A 17,453-nucleotide genomic window follows, 5' to 3' on the forward strand; every position below is an offset into this window, starting at 1 on the left:
ATCAAGGGCTCCTTTCTGTAATATTGTCCCCCATCCTGGACCCTTTCCTGTAATGTCCTGCATCCTGGCCTCTTTATGTAATCATTTCCCAATCCTGGGCCCCATATGTCTCCATCCTCCTGAACCCCACAGGTCTCCATCCTCCTGGACCCAACATATCTCCATTCTCCTGTACCCCACATCATGTCTCCTTCCTTCTGGCTTCACATCATGTTTCCATCCTCCTGGCCCCGCATCCATCATGTCTCCATCCATCTGGCTCCACATCATGTCTCCACCCTGCTGGCCCCACATCATGTATCCCTTCCTCCTCCCTTCAATTATGTTGAACTTTGTGTGTTGCTGGAAAAAATTCCAACTAAATACATTATTACAAACCCTAAAGGAAAATTGAGATTTAAGTAACTTACCATATACTCAAACCTATAAATGATTATGCTTTGCAATATAACAAATCTTTGTGCGTCAGTCCCCACAAGGCCAAAGTACACAAACTATGCAACTGTTGATGACAAGCTGTTAAAGAGATCATAGAATCATAGAATCATAGAATCATAGAATCGTAGAGTTGGAAGGGACCTCCTGGGCCATCTGGTCCAACCCCCTGCTCAAAGCAGGATTCGCTAAATCATCCCAGTCAGATGTCTGTCCAGCCTCTGTTTGAAGACTTCCATTGAAGGAGAACTCACCACTTCTCGTGGCAGCCTGTTCCACTCATTGATCACTCTAACTGTCAAAAAGTTTTTTCTAATATCTAATCTGTGTCTCTTCCCATTCAGTTTCATCCCATTGCTTCTAGTCTTTCCTTGTGCAAATGAGAATAAAGTTGATCCTTCTACAATGATTTGATTTTTTACAAAGATATGATTTTTTACAAAGATATGATTTTTTCTTTTCATTTAGCCTTCTGCCATGATCATTCTAAACTAACAGCAGCTCACTCCCATGTGAACAACTAATATTCTGGACTCCAGGTGTCAGAAACCAAAATCTGAACATGCGTGTATATTTTTCATGCAAATACGTGGAAAAAAATGAAATTTGCATAATTTTTCCAGCTTTAGATGCTGGGAATGAAAATAATCTCATTAGGAGCGCTTATGTCCTATCTACAAATTTGCAGATTAATTTTGCTACAGTATGTGCTTCCCTTCAATAACAACATCTAGAGACATTGCAATCCCTTCCCTCTCTCAGATTCTCATTGATAAATACTGGTAGGCATTTCTGATTGCATGTGATTATAGAAGCATAGTAATCAAAATTCTCTTGTAAATTACAATTGCTTGCTAGATGTGCATATGTTCAAGTAAATTGCTACATATAAAAATGTTATCACCATTATAGTTTAACATTATATGTATTTAATATGTTTTTTATGCCACTGCGCAATAAATACACTGCTCAAAAAAAATAAAGGGAACACTAAAATACCTCATCCTAGATATCACTAAATGAAGTATTTCAGTTGCAAATCTTTATTCATTACATAGTGGAATACGTTGAGAACAATAAAACATAAAAATGATCAATGTAAATCAAAATGAATATCCCATGGAGGTCTGGATTTGGAATGATGGTCAAAATCAAAGTGGAAAATCAAATTACAGGCTGATACAACTTTAGTGGAAATACCTCAAAATAAGGAAATGATGCTCAGTAGTGTGTGTGGCCTCCAGGTGCCTGTATGACTTCCCTACAATGCCTGGGCATGCGTCTGATGAGGCGGCGGATGTTCTCCTGAGGGAGCTCCTCTCAGACCTGGATTAAAGCATCAGACAACTCCTGGACAGTCTATGGTGCAACGTGGCATTGGTGGATGGAATGAGACATGACGTCCCAGATGTGCTTAATTGGAATAAAGTCTTGGGAATGGGCAGGCCAGTCCATAGCATCACTTCCTTCAACATGCAGGAACTGCTGACACACTCCAGCTTCATGAGGCCTAGCATTGTCATGCATCAGAAGGAACCAAGGCGCAGTGCACCTGCATATGGTCTCACAATTCGCCTGAGTATCTCATCCTGTTACCTAATGGCAGTCAGGGTACCTCTGGCTAGCAAATGGAGGTCTGTGCGGCCCTCCAAAGAAATGCCTCCCCACACCATTAATGACCCACTGCCAAACCGGTCATGCTGGAGAATGTCACGTCTGTCACATGTGCTCAGTGTGAACCTGATCCCATCCATGAAGAGCACAGAGTGCCATTGTTGAAGCTACCAATCTTGGTGTTCTATGGCAAATGCCAATCGCCCTGCACGGTGTTGGCTTAAACACAACACTCACTTGTGGATGTCGAGCCCTCATACCACCCTCATGGAGTTTGTTTCAGACAGTTTGAGGAGACATATGGATGTTAGTGGCCTGCTGGAGGTCATTTTGCAGGGCTCTGGCAATGCTCCTCCTTGCACCAAGAAGGAGGTAGCAGACCAGCGACTGGGTTGTTGCCTCATACGTCCCCCAATGTCTCGTGGTTTACTGGCCTGTCTCCTGCTATCTGCTACATGCTCTGTACACTTTTCTGACAGATACAGCTACCCTTCTTGCCATAGCTTGCATTGATGTGCCATCCAGGATGAGCTGCAATACCTGAGAGACTTCTGTGGGTTGTAGACACCACCTCATGCTACTGTAAGGTTAAGTACCTTTAGGGGTGAGAGAAATTACTAGATACAAAAGTGACCAAAACAACAGCCAGAAAGGATGAGAACAGAGAAATGGTCTGTGGTCACCACTTGGAGAACCACTCCATTATAGAGGTTGTCTTGCTAATTGCTTATCATTTCTTCCTGTTGTATGTTCCATTTGCACAACAGCAGAAGAAATTGATTTACAATCAATGTTGCTTCATAACTTGATAGGTTGATTTTACAGAAGTGTGATTGACTTGGAGTTACATTGTGTTGTTTAAGTGTTCCCTTTATATTTTTGATCAGTGTATATTGATGTGCTAAATTGCTATCCAAAAATATGCTGTGAAACCTGTCCATAACACATCTTTGAGAATACCACCTCTTATCCAGACCAGACTTTTTTTTTCCACAGTACATATGTATATTGACCATTGTTTTTAACAAGAACACCCCTTAGAAGACCACTGTTAGTTCTTCATCATAAACCCTAAGGAAGCACTAGGTTTTTTCTATGCATACTTGTATCACGATTGATCACTAGGGTCAGTGAAACCCTCTTAGTATCTAGTGACTAGTGATCAATACACAACAGAAAAAATCTCAAAGCTCTTCTGATCGGGGACTGTCATACTAATTGGAACAAATATTCCATGTTGCGCACATCTGACTGATTTACCTTCCCATAACATATGATTCTATCCTTTAACTTTTATGAAAGGAATAGATTAGCGCCATCTTTTTTCTTTCTGTTTTACAATTATATTGAAATGAATAACGAAAGCAGTTATTTCCATCTGCTTTCCAGCTCAGGTTGATGTATAATGGCTGTATTGCTTCTGAAGGGTTAAATGATCTTGAGCGTTGGGTACCTTTGTGTATGATCCAATCCGGAAGAATTCAGACTGAGGTTCTAGCTGCTTACTGGCTAGTTTGTCTCCCTGTATCTCTACCCACAGCCACACAGAGACACTCAGCTGTGTGCATCTAGACGCCAAGAAACACATTCACGTTCACATCGCTACAATATAGGAAAATGAGCAACTCAGGGTTCGAAAACAAGGATGGACAGGAACCTTTAAAGTACATAAGGTAAGACAATTATCTGCTGTATCTGTAAGAACCTTTGTGCGAGAAATTACAGAGAATCAGCTGCAAAGGGCTAATTCATAGGGTGTGGGTCTACAGAAGCCAATGTGCATCTTTTCAGAAGGGTTTTTCAATCATTCAGCAAGCAATAGTTGTGTGTATTCAACTGGGCTCTGTAGGCAGATTTCACTGAAATGGTTGCCAAAAACAATACCTCCAATGTATTATGTGTAACAATGTTTTTCTGCTTCTGGGAATGACAGCCTTAAGTGTCGTCATCCTCACTTGGAGCTGTCGTAGTGAAATGAACAATAAGACAATAACTCTACAAGTGTCATGGAGATGAATAATTGAGCTGTGCACTTGGAGAGCCCATGCTGTTAGGTTTGGCAAATGATTGAAGAGCTTTCTCTCTCCTCAGCTGCAACTGCGTATAGGGGTTCTTAAATGAAAGACAGTCTTTTAAAGCTTTTGACTTAACTGTGACCCTATAAAAAATGATATTATATGGTATACATAATTGCTGGAAAAGAGGTCTGGGAGCTTTCGACGTATCCACATTGAAACCACTCTGGGACTGAGTCCAATCCTACACAGGTGGGTGCTCGTGGAGCTGGTGAGCACAGTAGGAATATGAAGAGGAGGAAAACGGCACACCATCCCATGTATGAAATGTAGAAAACTGTATTCGGCTATTGAGCCATATTAAAAGAGTGAAACAACCTGAGGCGTTTCTGGTGCGCTGAAAGCGCTTTCAGCGCACCAGAAACGCATCAGGTTGTTTCACTCTTTTAATATGGCTCAATAGCCGAATACAGTTTTCTACATTTTATACATGGGATGATGTGCCGTTTTCCTCTTCCTGATATACATAATTGCTGCATCAAAAACTCACAGAGAATGATATCCGTTATACCATTATATATATTAAGTACAGGCTTGATGGTTTCTTGCCCCTTATCAGCCATGGCTACAAAATGTGCCGAAAAGGCTTATGTGTCAAAACTCTTCTTGGGATATGGTTTGTGTTAATATAAAAGTTTCATTAGTTTGAACATTTTGTGCAACATATCTTTACAATATCTCAATAATAGATAACCATTAATTCCATGAACTTTTTAAAATTATCATGTGTTATTCCTAGGCTAGATATATCAAATATCATTCTATTTTGTTATATATGCTGTCACATGTGCTCAGTGTGAACCTGTGGCATACTCCTTTCAAAAAACAAAAATGTGTTAGGGTATGTGCTGGCGATCTGGAACTAGCAGCACTTTGGATGCAGTGTATGTCCGCTGCGTCCAAAGCGCTGCCAGCTATTGAACGCAGGTAATTCCGCATGTGCTCACTGAACTGTGCGGAATCACCCCTTCCAATGCATTCTATGAGTGAAATTTCTCTTGCAGAGACTAGCGTCTTCACAAGATAAATAGACATGCTGCGGTCTGGAAAGACACGCCACATGTCCGTCTCCTGGGGTGAGCCGCGGGCATCTGTGGACGCATTGTGGACATGGGAATTCTTGAAATCCCATCCACTATGCTGTAACATCTGGGCGCTGCACAAGTATGTAGCGTCCAACCAGCAGTGTTTACTAATCGTCTGTACCTACCCTTAGAAGCATCTCAAAAAGTGTTTCAGCTGTTTGATAAATATACTCGATGCCACTTTCTGTAGCTTACAGTATCCTCTATTTTATTTATTTATTACTCTTTGCTTATATATCCATATTCCGCAGCGCTTTACAGGTATTATCATCACTGTTCCCATTGGAGCTCACATTCTAAATTCCCTATTAGTATGTCTTTGGCATGTTGGAGGAAACTCACACAAACATGGGAAGAAGATACAAATTGGGATTTGAACCCAGGATCTCCAGCTCTGCAACACAACAGTGCTAACCACTACTTCTATTTAATAAACTTAGGGCATATTAATGGGAACCTGTCATGTGAAAAAAACGCTATTAACCTTAAGATATGGAGTTAATCTGCAGGTTAATAGCGTTAATAGCAGTGTTTGGTTTCCAGTCACAGGGGTTGCACTGGCACAGGTTGAGTCACGACTCTTTGTACGGTGAGCGGCTGCTGTAAACGTGCCCTTGGCACTGACAGACAGGAGGCTCAGCTTTAGAGCTGGCTATCAGTCAGTGTGGGGCCACGGTTAAAGCCGCCGCTAACTATACGCAGAAAAATGACTCAAACTGCGCTGACACGGCCCCTTTGACTGGAAGCCAAACGCTAATGGGAGGAGTAAAGTTAATATTTTCATGGCAGTAAAGCTCTAACTGCAGGCGCCGGGCAGTTTAATAATGCTATTAACCTGCACATTAACCCCATATCTGCAGGACACGTACCCTTTAATACTAATGTCACTTATAACACTTTTCTTATAGAAAAGAAATGATCTAGCTGCTCTTTTGGAAGTGCATTGAGCAGCAGGGTGGTTTGCTGGTGAAGGGGAAAAATATCTCTTTAAATCTTCTGCTTGAGCGAGTGTGAATGAGCTGTGTGACCGGAGTGTAAGTGCGAACGGTGGTAAGTGTGTGACTTGTGATTCAGTGAAGAGGTATTTGGAAAACCTTTAACAAATACCTGTGTGAATTGGTGTGAGTTGCTGAATTGTGGATTGCTGAGTGCTTTTCTACCTGTTCAATTTTTGGGGGGCTTTTTAATCTATTTTTTCTCTCTACAGGATTAATCTCTTATTTTACTATTTGTGTGTTTAAGGGTTAACTATATTGCATTTAAATCTTGAGGTGTAGCTATATTCACAAGGGTTTAATTAAGGGTGGGGGTTCATAATTAAGGGTTTTTAAGGGGCAGCTGGTTGGGCTCAAGTCCTTTTGGAAGTGCATTGAGCAGCAGGGTGGTTTGCTTGTGAAGGGGAAAAAAAAACTTCTTTAAATCTTCTGCCTGAGCGAGGGTGATAGAGCTGAGTGTGATCAGAGCATAAGTGCAAATGGTGGTAAGTGTGTGACTTGTGATTCAGTGACTTTGGATTCAGGGAGTTTCCAAGGGAGGTATTACTGAATTGCTGTTATATTTTATTAATGATTTTTATTTATTTTTACTTATCGTTTCTGTCTGGTGCAATCCTCATTAGAAATGTGCTCCACTATTGCCAATGCCATCCAGTGTACATCTTGCCACATGTGTGCAATCCTTGAACAGCTGGTCGAGAGTGCATACTGCTGTGCGAGATGTGAGCATGTTGTGCATTTGGAAGCCCATATACTGGATCTAAATGCGCAGCTGGCAACACTGAGAGCCATAGACAACATGGAAAGGCGTCTTCTGCTCACTGAGCAGACGCTCAATGGAATAGATGAGGGGGATGCTAGGTTGGAGCTGCAGGACAGTGAAGCAGCAAGCTGGGTGACTGTTAGAAGGCAGGGTAGAGGGAAGAGTGCCAGGGAGGCTAGTCCTGATCTGGCACAACCCAATAAGTTTGCTAAGTTGGCAGATGAGGGGAGTGTCAGTACATCGGTAGCACTGCTGCAGCAAGGCATGTCCTCTGAAAGACGGAGGAGTGTCTGTTCCAGTATGGGGGGAAATAGGAGAGCAGGGCAGGCCAGACAGGTGCTGGTAGTGTGGGGGACTCAATTATTAGGGGAACAGATACGGCAATCTGTCACAAAGACAGGGATGGTCGAACAGTGTGCTGCCTACCTGGCGCTCGAGTCCGACACATCAATGATCAGGTTGACAGATTACTGGGAGGGGCTAGTGAGGACCCAGCAGTCATGGTGCACATTGGCACAAATGACAAAGTTAGAGGTAGGTGGAAGGTCCTTAAAGATGATTTCAAGGAATTAGGCTGCAAGCTTAAAGCAAAGACCTCCAAGGTGGTATTTTCTGAAATACTGCCTGTACCACGTGCCACGCCAGAGAGGCAACAGGAGATTAGGGAGGTTAATAAGTAGCTCAAGAATTGGTGTAGGAAGGAGGGGTTTGGGTTCCTGGAGCACTGGGCCGACGCTAGGGATGGGCTGCACCTCAATGGGGAGCAGTGCTGGGGGAGAAAATGGCTAGAAGGTTGGAGGAGTGTTTAAACTAGGAACAGGGGGAGGGTATTCATTTTATAGGAGGGGAAGACAGTGCAGATAGAGACCTGGGCACAAATAATGAAATTGGGGGTGGCATGGGGGTGAGGTTAGAACAGTTAATAATTTAAGAAAGAATAGAGGTACAGAGATACAGAGAGATACATAAAGTGCATGTATACTAATGCCAGAAGCCTCACCAACAAAATGGAGGAATTAGAATTAATTTTGTTGGAACATAATTATGATACGGTAGGGATATCTGAGAAATGACTGGACGAGAGCCATAACTGGGCTATAGTCTGTTCAGAAATGACCGTACAAATAAGCGAGAGGGGGTGTGTGTTTATATGTAAGATCATCCTTAAGGCTGTGTGAACACGTAAGCGTTTTTTTCATGTTTTTAAGCGTTATTACCAGCAAAAACGCTTAAAAAATGCTTACAAGAAGCATCCCATTCATTTTAATGAATTATGCACTTTTTGTGTATATTGATGCGTTTTTTTCCGCCAAAAAAATGCATCGCGGTAAAAAACGCAGCATGCTCATTAATTTCGTGGAAAAATCCACATTTCTAACTATATTCTATGAGACTGGGGATGCTCCGGAAAAAAACGCATAAAAAACTTGCAAAAAAGCATGGAAAACGTGCAAAAAACGTGCGTTTCCTGGGAAGGAGTTGGTTTTTAGTCAGGAATTTTCTGCATACGTGGGTACATAGCCTAAAACCCATACTGCATGATAATATATGTGAATTTAATGAAAATGTAGAGTCCCTGTGGGTGGAGATAAGGGGAGGGGGAAAAAATAATAAATTACTGATAGGGGTTTGTTACAAGTCTCCAAAAATAATGGAAGCAACATAGAATATCCTCGTAAAGCAAATAGATGAAGCTGCGACTCAAGGAGAAGTCATTATTATGGGGGACTTCAACTACCCCGAAATTCAGTACATAGGGGAACCGAAACCTGCAGTTTCAGCAAAGGTAATAGGTTTTTGACAACTATGAGAGACAATTACCTTTCACAACTAGTTCAGGATCCAACAAGAGGGGGGGCACTGCTAGACCTAATATTAACCAACAGGCCAGACCACATATCAAATATAAGGGTTGGGGATCACTTGGGTAATAGTGATCACAAATTAATAAGTTTTCATGTATCCTTTAATAAGATGTGTAGTAGAGGGGTTACAAGGACACTAAACTTCAGGAAGGCAAATTTCCAACGGATGAGAGATGATCTTAGTGCAATTAACTGGGACGATATCCTGAGACATAAAAATGGGAGACGTTTATTAGCATCCTGCATAGGACCTGTGCACAGTATATACCGTATGGGAATAAACATGCTAGAAATAGGAGGAAACCATGATGGTTAAATAGAGCTGTAAGGGGCGCAATAAGTGACAAAAATAAAGCATTTAGAGAATTAAAGTAAGTAGGTAGTGATGAGGCATTTACCGCTTCCCGACCGCCAACGGTATATAAACGTCGGCGCTTGCTGGGCTTTGTGCAGCGCCGACGTTTATCTACTGTCGGCGGTTTTGTGCCCCCCGGGACCTCCTCATACCTTATGATGCAGGGATCCCGGCTCACAATGCTTGCTGCGACCCCCAACCTCATCAAGACCTGATTGGTTCAGATCCTGATGATGTCAGCATCACAGCAGCCAATAAGAGAGCTCGCTGGGAAAGCTGTGTGTTTCCCGGCGATCTGAGTCATTGTAATGCGACTTCTCCTCTGATCTCGCACTGACAGGAGATCAGAAGAGAAGCAGCATTATTGTGTGACTAGATCGCTGCCTGGCACAGCTGATCGCTGCCTGGCACATCTGTGCCAGGCAGCGATCTTGTCACACAGTAACGCTGCTTCTCCTCTGATCTCCTGTCAGTGCGAGATCGGAGGAGAAGTGGCATTACTATGTTCCAGGCAGCGATCTTGTCACAAAGTAACGCTGCTTCTCCTCTTATCTCCTGTCAGTGCGAGATCAGAGGAGAAGTGGCGTTACTATGAGTCAGATCGCAGGGCAGCGATCTTGTCACAAAAAAAGTAAAGAAAAAAAGCAGGTATGCAGGTTAGGGTTAGGGCTAGGGCTATGGTTAGGGCTAGGGCTAGGGTTAGGGCTAGGGCTAGGGCTAGGGCTAGGGTTAGAGTTGGGACTAGGGTTAGGGGTGTGTTGTGGTTAGGGTTATGGTTAGGGCTGAGATTAGGGTTAGGGGTGTGTTGGGGTTAGGGTTGGAATTAGAATTGGGGGATTCCACTGTTTAGGCACATTAGGGGCTCTGCAAATGCAACATGACACCTGCAGACCATTCCATCAAAGTCTGCATTCCAGAACATCACTACTTCCCTTCCGAGCCCCACCGTGTGCCCAAACAGTAGTTTTCTCCCACATATGGGGTACCAGCGTACTCAGGACAAATTGGACAACAACTCTTAGGGTCCAATTTCTCCTGTTACCCTTATGAAAATAAAAAATTGGGGGCTGAAAGATCATTTTTGTGGAAAAAAATGATTTTTTTTTATTTTCACAGCTCTACATTATAAACTTTAGTGAAACACTTGGAGGTTCAAAGTGCTCACCACACATCTAGATAAGTTCCTTGGGGGGGTCTAGTTTCCAAAATGGGGTCACTTGTGGGGGGGGTTTCTACTGTTTAGGCACATCAGGGGCTCTGCAAACGCAACATGACGCTCACAGACCATTCCATCAAAGTCTGCATTCCAGAACGTCACTACTTCCCTTCCGAGCCCAACGTGTTCCCAAACAGTAGTTTTCTCCCTCATATGGGGTACCAGCATACTCAAGACAAATTGGACAACAACTTTTGGGGTCCACTTTCTCCTGTTACCCTTGTGAATATAAAAAATTGGGGGCTAAAAGATCATTTTTGTGGAAAAAAAAAGATTTTTTATTTTCATGGCTCTATGTTATAAACTTCTGTGAAGCACTTGGGGGTTCAAAGTGCTCACCACACATCTAGATAAGTTCCTTAAGGGGTCTAGTTTCCAAAATGGGGTCACTTGTGGGGGGTTTCCACTGTTTAGGTACATCAGGGGCTCTCCAAATGCGACATGGCGTCCAATCTCAATTCTAGCCAATTCTGCATTGGAAAAGTCAAACGGCACTCCTTCCATTCTGAGCTCTGCCGTGTCCCAAACAGTGGTTTAGCCCCACATACAGGGTATCTGTGTATTCAGGAGAACTTGCACAACAAATTTTGTGGTTCATTTTCTCTTTTTAATCTTATGAAAATAAAAAAAATGGTTCTGAAGTAAAATGTTTGTGAAAAAAAGTTACATGTTTATTTTTTCCTTCCACATTCCATTCATTCATGTGAAGCACCTGAAGGGTTAATAAACTTCTTGAATGTGGTTTTGAGTACATTGAGGGGTGCAGTTTTTATAATGGTGTCACTTTTGGTTATTATCTGTCATATTGACCCCCCAAACTCACTTCAAATGTGAGGTGGTCCCTAAAAAAATGGTTTTGTAAATTTTACTGTAAAAATGAGAAATCGCTGGTCAACTTTTAACTCTTATAACTTCCTAACAAAAAAAATTCTGTTTCCAAAATTGTGCAGATGTAAAGTAGACATGTGGGAAATGTTATTTATTAACTATTTTGTGCGATATGACTCTCTGATTTAAGGGCATAAAAATTAAAAGTTTGAAAATTGCAAAATTTTCCACATTTTTGCCAAATTTCGATTTTTTTAACAAATAAGCGCAAGTCATATCTAAGAAATTTTACCACTATCATGAAGTACAATATGTCACTAGAAAACAATGTCAGAATCAGCAGGATCCGTTGAAGCGTTCTGGAGTTATGACCTCATAAAGTGACACTGGTCAGAATTGAAAAAATTGGCCCGGTCATGAAGGCAAAATCAGGCTCTGGTGCGAAAGGGTTAAATAAATAAAGAGGATTAAATAAATTCTGTAAAAAGCAAATCAAGACAGTAAAGATTGAGGCAGAGAGACTTATTGCCAGAGAAAGTAAAAATAATCCCAAAGTATTCTTTAACTACATAAATAGTAAGAAACTAAAAAATGATAGTGCTTGCCCCCTTAAAAATAGTCTGGGTGAAATGATGGATGAGGATGAGGAAAAAGCCAATATGCTAAATGACTTTTTTTCAACAGTATTTACACAGGAAAATCTCATGACGGATAACAAAAATTCTTCATTAAATGTCACCTGCTTAACCCAGCAGGAAGTACAGCGGCGTCTAAAAATCACCAAAATTGACAAATCCCCGGGCCTGGAAGGGATACACCCCCGAGTACTGCATGAATTAAGTACAGTCATAGATAGACCATTATTGTTAATCTTTAAAGATTCCATAATAACAGGATCTGTACCACAGGAATGGAGTATAACAAATGTGGTGCCAATATTCAAGAAGGGGACAAAAACTGAACTTAGAAATTATAGGCCAGTGAGCTTAACCTCTACTGTGGGTAAAATCCTGGAGGGTTTTCTAAGAGATACTATACTGGAGTATCTGAAGAAGAATAACCTCATGACCCAATATCAACATGGGTTTACGAGGGACCATTCCTGTCAGACTAATCTGATAAGCTTTTATGAAGAGGTAAGTTCTGGACTGGACCAAGGAAATGCAGTGGACGTGGTGTATATAGACTTTTCAAAAGCTTTTGATATGGTGCCACACAAAAGGTTGATACATAAAATGAGAACAATAGGGATAGGAGAAAATATGTGTAAGTGGGTTTAGAGCTGGCTCAGGGATAGGAAACAAAGGGTGGTTATTAATGGAGCACACTCGGACTGGGTCACGGTTAGCAGTGGGGTACCACAGGGGTCAGTATTGGGCCCGCTTCTTTTTAACATATTTATTAATGACTTTGTAGGGGGCATACAGAGTAGAATTTCAATATTTGCAGATGACACTAAACTCTGCAGGGTAATCAATACAGAGGAGGACAATTTTATACTACAGGAAGAATCATAGAATCGTAAAGTTGGAAGGGACCTCCTGGGCCATCTGGTCCAACCCCCTGCTCAAAGCAGGATTCGCTAAATCATCCCAGTTAGATGTCTGTCCAGCCTCTGTTTGAAGACTTCCATTGAAGGAGAACTCACCACTTCTCGTGGCAGCCTGTTCCACTCATTGATCACTCTAACTGTCAAAAAGTTTTTTCTAATATCTAATCTGTGTCTCCTCCCATTCAGCTTCATCCCATTGCTTCTAGTCTTTCCTTGTGCAAATGAGAATAAAGTTGATCCTTCTACAATGTGACAGCCCTTTAGATATTTGTAGACAGCTATTAAGTCTCCTCTCAGTCTTCTCTTTTGCAAACTAAACATTCCCAAATCCTGCAACCTTTCCTCATAAGACAGGGTTTGCAGACCGGTCACCATTCTGGTCGCTCTTTTCTGAACTTGCTCCAGTTTGTTGATGTCTTTTTTAAAATGTGGTGCCCAAAATTGGACACAATATTCCAGATGAGGTCTGACCAAAGAGGAGTAGAGGGAAATAATTACTTCACGTGATCTAGACTGTATGCTTCTGTTAATACATCCTAGAATTGCATTTGCCTTTTTTGCTGCTGCATCACACTGTTGACTCATATTCAGTCTGTGATCTATTAGTATACCCAAGTCTTTTTCACATGTGCTGTCACTTAGCCCTATTCCTCCCATTCTATATATGCTTTTTTCATTTTTATTGCCCAGATGTAGTACTTTGCATTTCTCCCTGTTAAAAACCATTCTGTTAGTTGCTGCCCACTTCTCCAGTTTATTTAAATCTTTTTGAATCCTCTCTCTCTCTTCTCTAGTATTAGCTATCCCTCCTAGCTTTGTGTCATCAGCAAATTTAATCAGTTTACCCTCAATTCCTTCATCTAAATCGTTGATAAAGATGTTGAACAATACAGGGCCCAGGACAGAGCCCTGTGGTACCCCACTTGAGACATTCTTCCAACTGGATGTGCAGCCATTTACGACCACTCTTTGGGTCCGATCACTAAGCCATTTATGAATCCACCTAACAGTTGCCTTGTCCATTCCATACTTAGTCATTTTTTCAATAAGGATTGTATGAGAGACTTTGTCAAATGCTTTGCTGAAGTCAAGATATACTATATCTACAGCATTTCCTTGATCCACCCAATCAGTAATACCGTCATAGAAGGAAATTAAATTAGTCTGACATGACTTATTAGTTACAAACCCATGCTGACTCTGTTTAATCACTTCATTCTTATCCAGGTATTGACATACATGTTGTTTAATAATTTGTTCAAAGATCTTTCCTGGTATAGAAGTCAGACTCACCGGCCTATAGTTGCCTGGGTCCACCTTCTTCCCCTTTTTGAAGATAGGAACAACATTTGCTCTTCTCCAGTCTTCTGGCACATCTCCTGTTCTCCAAGAATTTTCAAAGATTATGGAGAGGGGTTCAAAAATTTCTTCTGCTATCTCCTTCAGTACTCTGGGGTGTAATTCATCTGGACCTGGAGACTTGAATTCATTTAGGTTAGCTAAGTGTTTCCTCACTATCTTCCTGTTTATAGATATCCTGGATTCTTCTATTCCCTTAATAGGACAGTGAATAACAGTTGATGTTACATTTCCTTTCTGAGAGAAAACAGATGCAAAATAGGAATTTAAAAGTTCAGCCTTCTCAACATCCTGTCTTACCATTTCATCATTTTCATCCTGTAAAAATCCTATAGCATCTTTGACTTTTCTTTTACTTTTGACATATCCCCAAAATCCTTTATTATTGCTTTTGACATCTCTTGCAAGCCTCAATTCATTTTCAGCTTTAGCTAATCTGATTTGTGCCCTGCAGGTTCTGCAGACAGCATTATATTCTTCTTTAGATATGCCTCCCTCTTTCCATTTTATAAACATTTTTTTCTTCCTTTTTAGCATGTGCTTAAGTTCTGTGTTCATCCATCCTGGTTTCCTTAAATGCTTCCTATTCTTCCCTCTTTTCGGAATTGTTAACAACTGTGCTTTGAGAATTTCATTTTTCAAGATTTCCCATCCTTCCTGGACATTTTTGTCTTTAAGGATATCCAGCCATTGGATCCCTCCAATTCTCTTTCTGAATCCCTTATGTAAACTAGAAGCTTGGGCTGATAAATGGCAAATGAGCTTTAATGGGGATAAATATAAGGTCATGCACTTGGGTAGAACAAACAAGATGTATATTTATGTGCTTAATTGTAAAACACTGGGCAAAACTGTCACTGAAAAAGACCTGGTGTATGAGTGGACAACAAACTCACATTTAGTGGCCAGTGTCAGGCTGTTGCTTCAAAGGCAAATAAAATAATGGGGTGCATTAAAAGAGGAATAGATGCTCATGAGGAGAACATAATTTTACCTCTATATAAGTCACTAGTGCGACCACACTTAGAATACTGTGTACAGTTCTGGCCTCCGGTGTATAAGAAAGACATAGCTGAACTGGAGCGGATGCAGAGAAGAGCGACCAAGGTTATTAGGAAACTGGGGGGGTCTGCAATACCAACACAGGTTATTACACTTGAGGTTATTTAGTTTGGAAAAACAAAGGCTTAGGGGTGATCTTATTACAATGTATAAATATGTGAGGGAACAGTACAAAGACCTTTCTAATGATCTCTTTACTCTTAGACCTGTGACGGGGACAAGGGGGCATCCACTATGTCTGGAGGAAAGAAAATTTAAGCATACTCAGACTTGGATTCTTTACTGTAAGAGCAGTGAGACTATGGAACTCTCTGCCATATGATGTTGTAATGAGTGATTCCCTAATAAAATTTAAGAAGGGACTGGATTCCTTTCTTGAAAAGTATAATATTACAGGTTATATGCACTAGTTTCCTTGATATTGCATTGATTAGGGAGCTAGTCTGATTACCGTATGTGGAGTAGGGAAGGAATTTTTTTCCCCAATGTGAAGCTTACTGATTGCCACATGGTTTTTTTTTTGCCTTCCTCTTTATCAAAATGTTAGGGCAGGTTAGGATAGGATATGGGTTGAACTAGATGGACTTAAAGTTTTCCTTCAACCTTAATAACTATGTTACTATGTTACATATCAGGCATAGCATAATCCCTAAAGGTATTTTTAACAAATAGCTACTTTTCTAATTACTGTTACTAATTAGAGAACTAGATATACAGTAGCTCTATTGGATATAAACGTAGAACTGTAACGTATCACATTTTTTCAACTCTATAGACAACATAGAAAAATTATTTATATCCTTGGTGTCTATGATGAGGGAATTATACATTGATCTAATCACTGGTTCAATGGTAAAAAGTATAGAATATTTACATTGTCTTTAATTATTTATTATTCATATTACCATATGAAGAGGGAGAGAATGCTTAATACTATAGAGTGAAATATGGCTTTTGATTTGTAATTCTTTATGCAGCAGGGGATCACAAATGAGAAATTTATTCAAGAGTCAACATTTTTAAAGAGGACTGTACACTAAATTTTTCATGTTGAATTGGACATTCAATGTACAGCAATAGTAGCAACAGGGCAGAAATAGAACCATTTTTTTTCTTAATGTTTCCTCTTTTTTGTGACAATATTGGCACCTAAGTTAATTGTATGTGCTATCAGAGAGATTTCAGTGGGGTTGTGTATTTCTTCTTCCTATATGAAGTTGAGCAATCATCAGCAGGCAGCAGCACTCAGGAGAAGGAAGAACATGCCCCCACCATAGCTCAGAACAGACTGCTTATGTTACGTGCATGCTGCTAGGTTCAGATAGGGGCGGAACAGATCTCATGAATTCTTTGGAACTCTGGGGGAACCATTTCTCAGGGTGACCATGTCCTGCAGCTTCCTCAGGCACAAGATGGATCCACTTGCTCACACAGATACAACTAATAGAGTCCTCATGAACATGAACAGTATAGTTTAATGTCAGAGTACATTCAGTGCAATGCAAGTCTCTTAAACACAGGCTTTATAACAGTATAGCTGCTTCTTAGAGGCACATTGACTAACAGTCTCTTTTGTTAGCACAGTTCAGCACAGATCAAGACTCTTTACAAAGGCACAGCAGTACACAGCATTTCTTCTAGCACAGTGAGATGGAGGAGGGTGAAGGGTTTGCTGAGGGAGATTATCTTTGTAACAGAACTCTTATTGTACTTATCTTCCTGCTCCTGATATACTTTCTCCAGTAGCAGTATAGGGATTAGCCCAGCTCCACTCTGTAATGGAATCCTGTGTTCCTATGGTTCACTTGCCTGAACGTATTTTAGAGACAGATCATACACAACTCATCCCTTTCGGCTGCTGCCATAATGTAAACAAGTCTTCCACAATTCCCTTGGGGCTCCTCCTAACCACTCCCTGTCTCCTGTGACTTTGTTAACCCCTCTAGTTGCTGGATGCTTTTAAAGCAACAGCAGTTAGCACTATTTCTGCATGTCACACTCTTCCCTCCTTTTTTGAATGTCGTCCTCGACATTTGCCTCAATTGATCGATCTGAGCAATCCTAAGACAGTGGTGGAAGTCATGTCACTTCATATACGTATTGGCATAACATTCAAAAACATTAATAACAACCTATTCTTATGACCTTTTACTTGTCAGACTCCTGTAAGAAATAAACAATTAAAACAAACAGTATCTCTTCAGCTGGAGCTTTTCGTATATTTTATTCCAAAGATACAACCACTCAAT

At 40.9% G+C, this 17,453-nt stretch overlaps 1 protein-coding gene across 3 annotated transcripts in view; it reads left to right on the forward strand.

Annotated features, from left to right (window-relative positions):
• Positions 1-3,563: 3,563 nt before the first annotated feature.
• Positions 3,564-17,453, forward strand: part of YJEFN3 (YjeF N-terminal domain containing 3) — a 654,481-nt gene continuing 640,591 nt past the window's right edge. For 2 of the 3 annotated variants that reach the window (XM_073551326.1, XM_073551327.1), the window contains exon 1: positions 3,566-3,722. In XM_073551326.1, coding sequence (XP_073407427.1) covers positions 3,667-3,722 — 56 coding nt within the window. In that variant the 5' untranslated portion in view covers positions 3,566-3,666. Of the gene's footprint in view, positions 3,723-17,453 lie in introns of all 3 variants that reach the window. The other variant, XR_012221368.1, reaches the window with a different exon arrangement.

This window comes from Dendrobates tinctorius, unplaced genomic scaffold (assembly GCF_039654945.1).
Source record: "Dendrobates tinctorius isolate UK_male_01 unplaced genomic scaffold, ASM3965494v1 ptg000175l, whole genome shotgun sequence".
NCBI classification, from domain to species: Eukaryota; Metazoa; Chordata; class Amphibia; order Anura; family Dendrobatidae; genus Dendrobates; species Dendrobates tinctorius.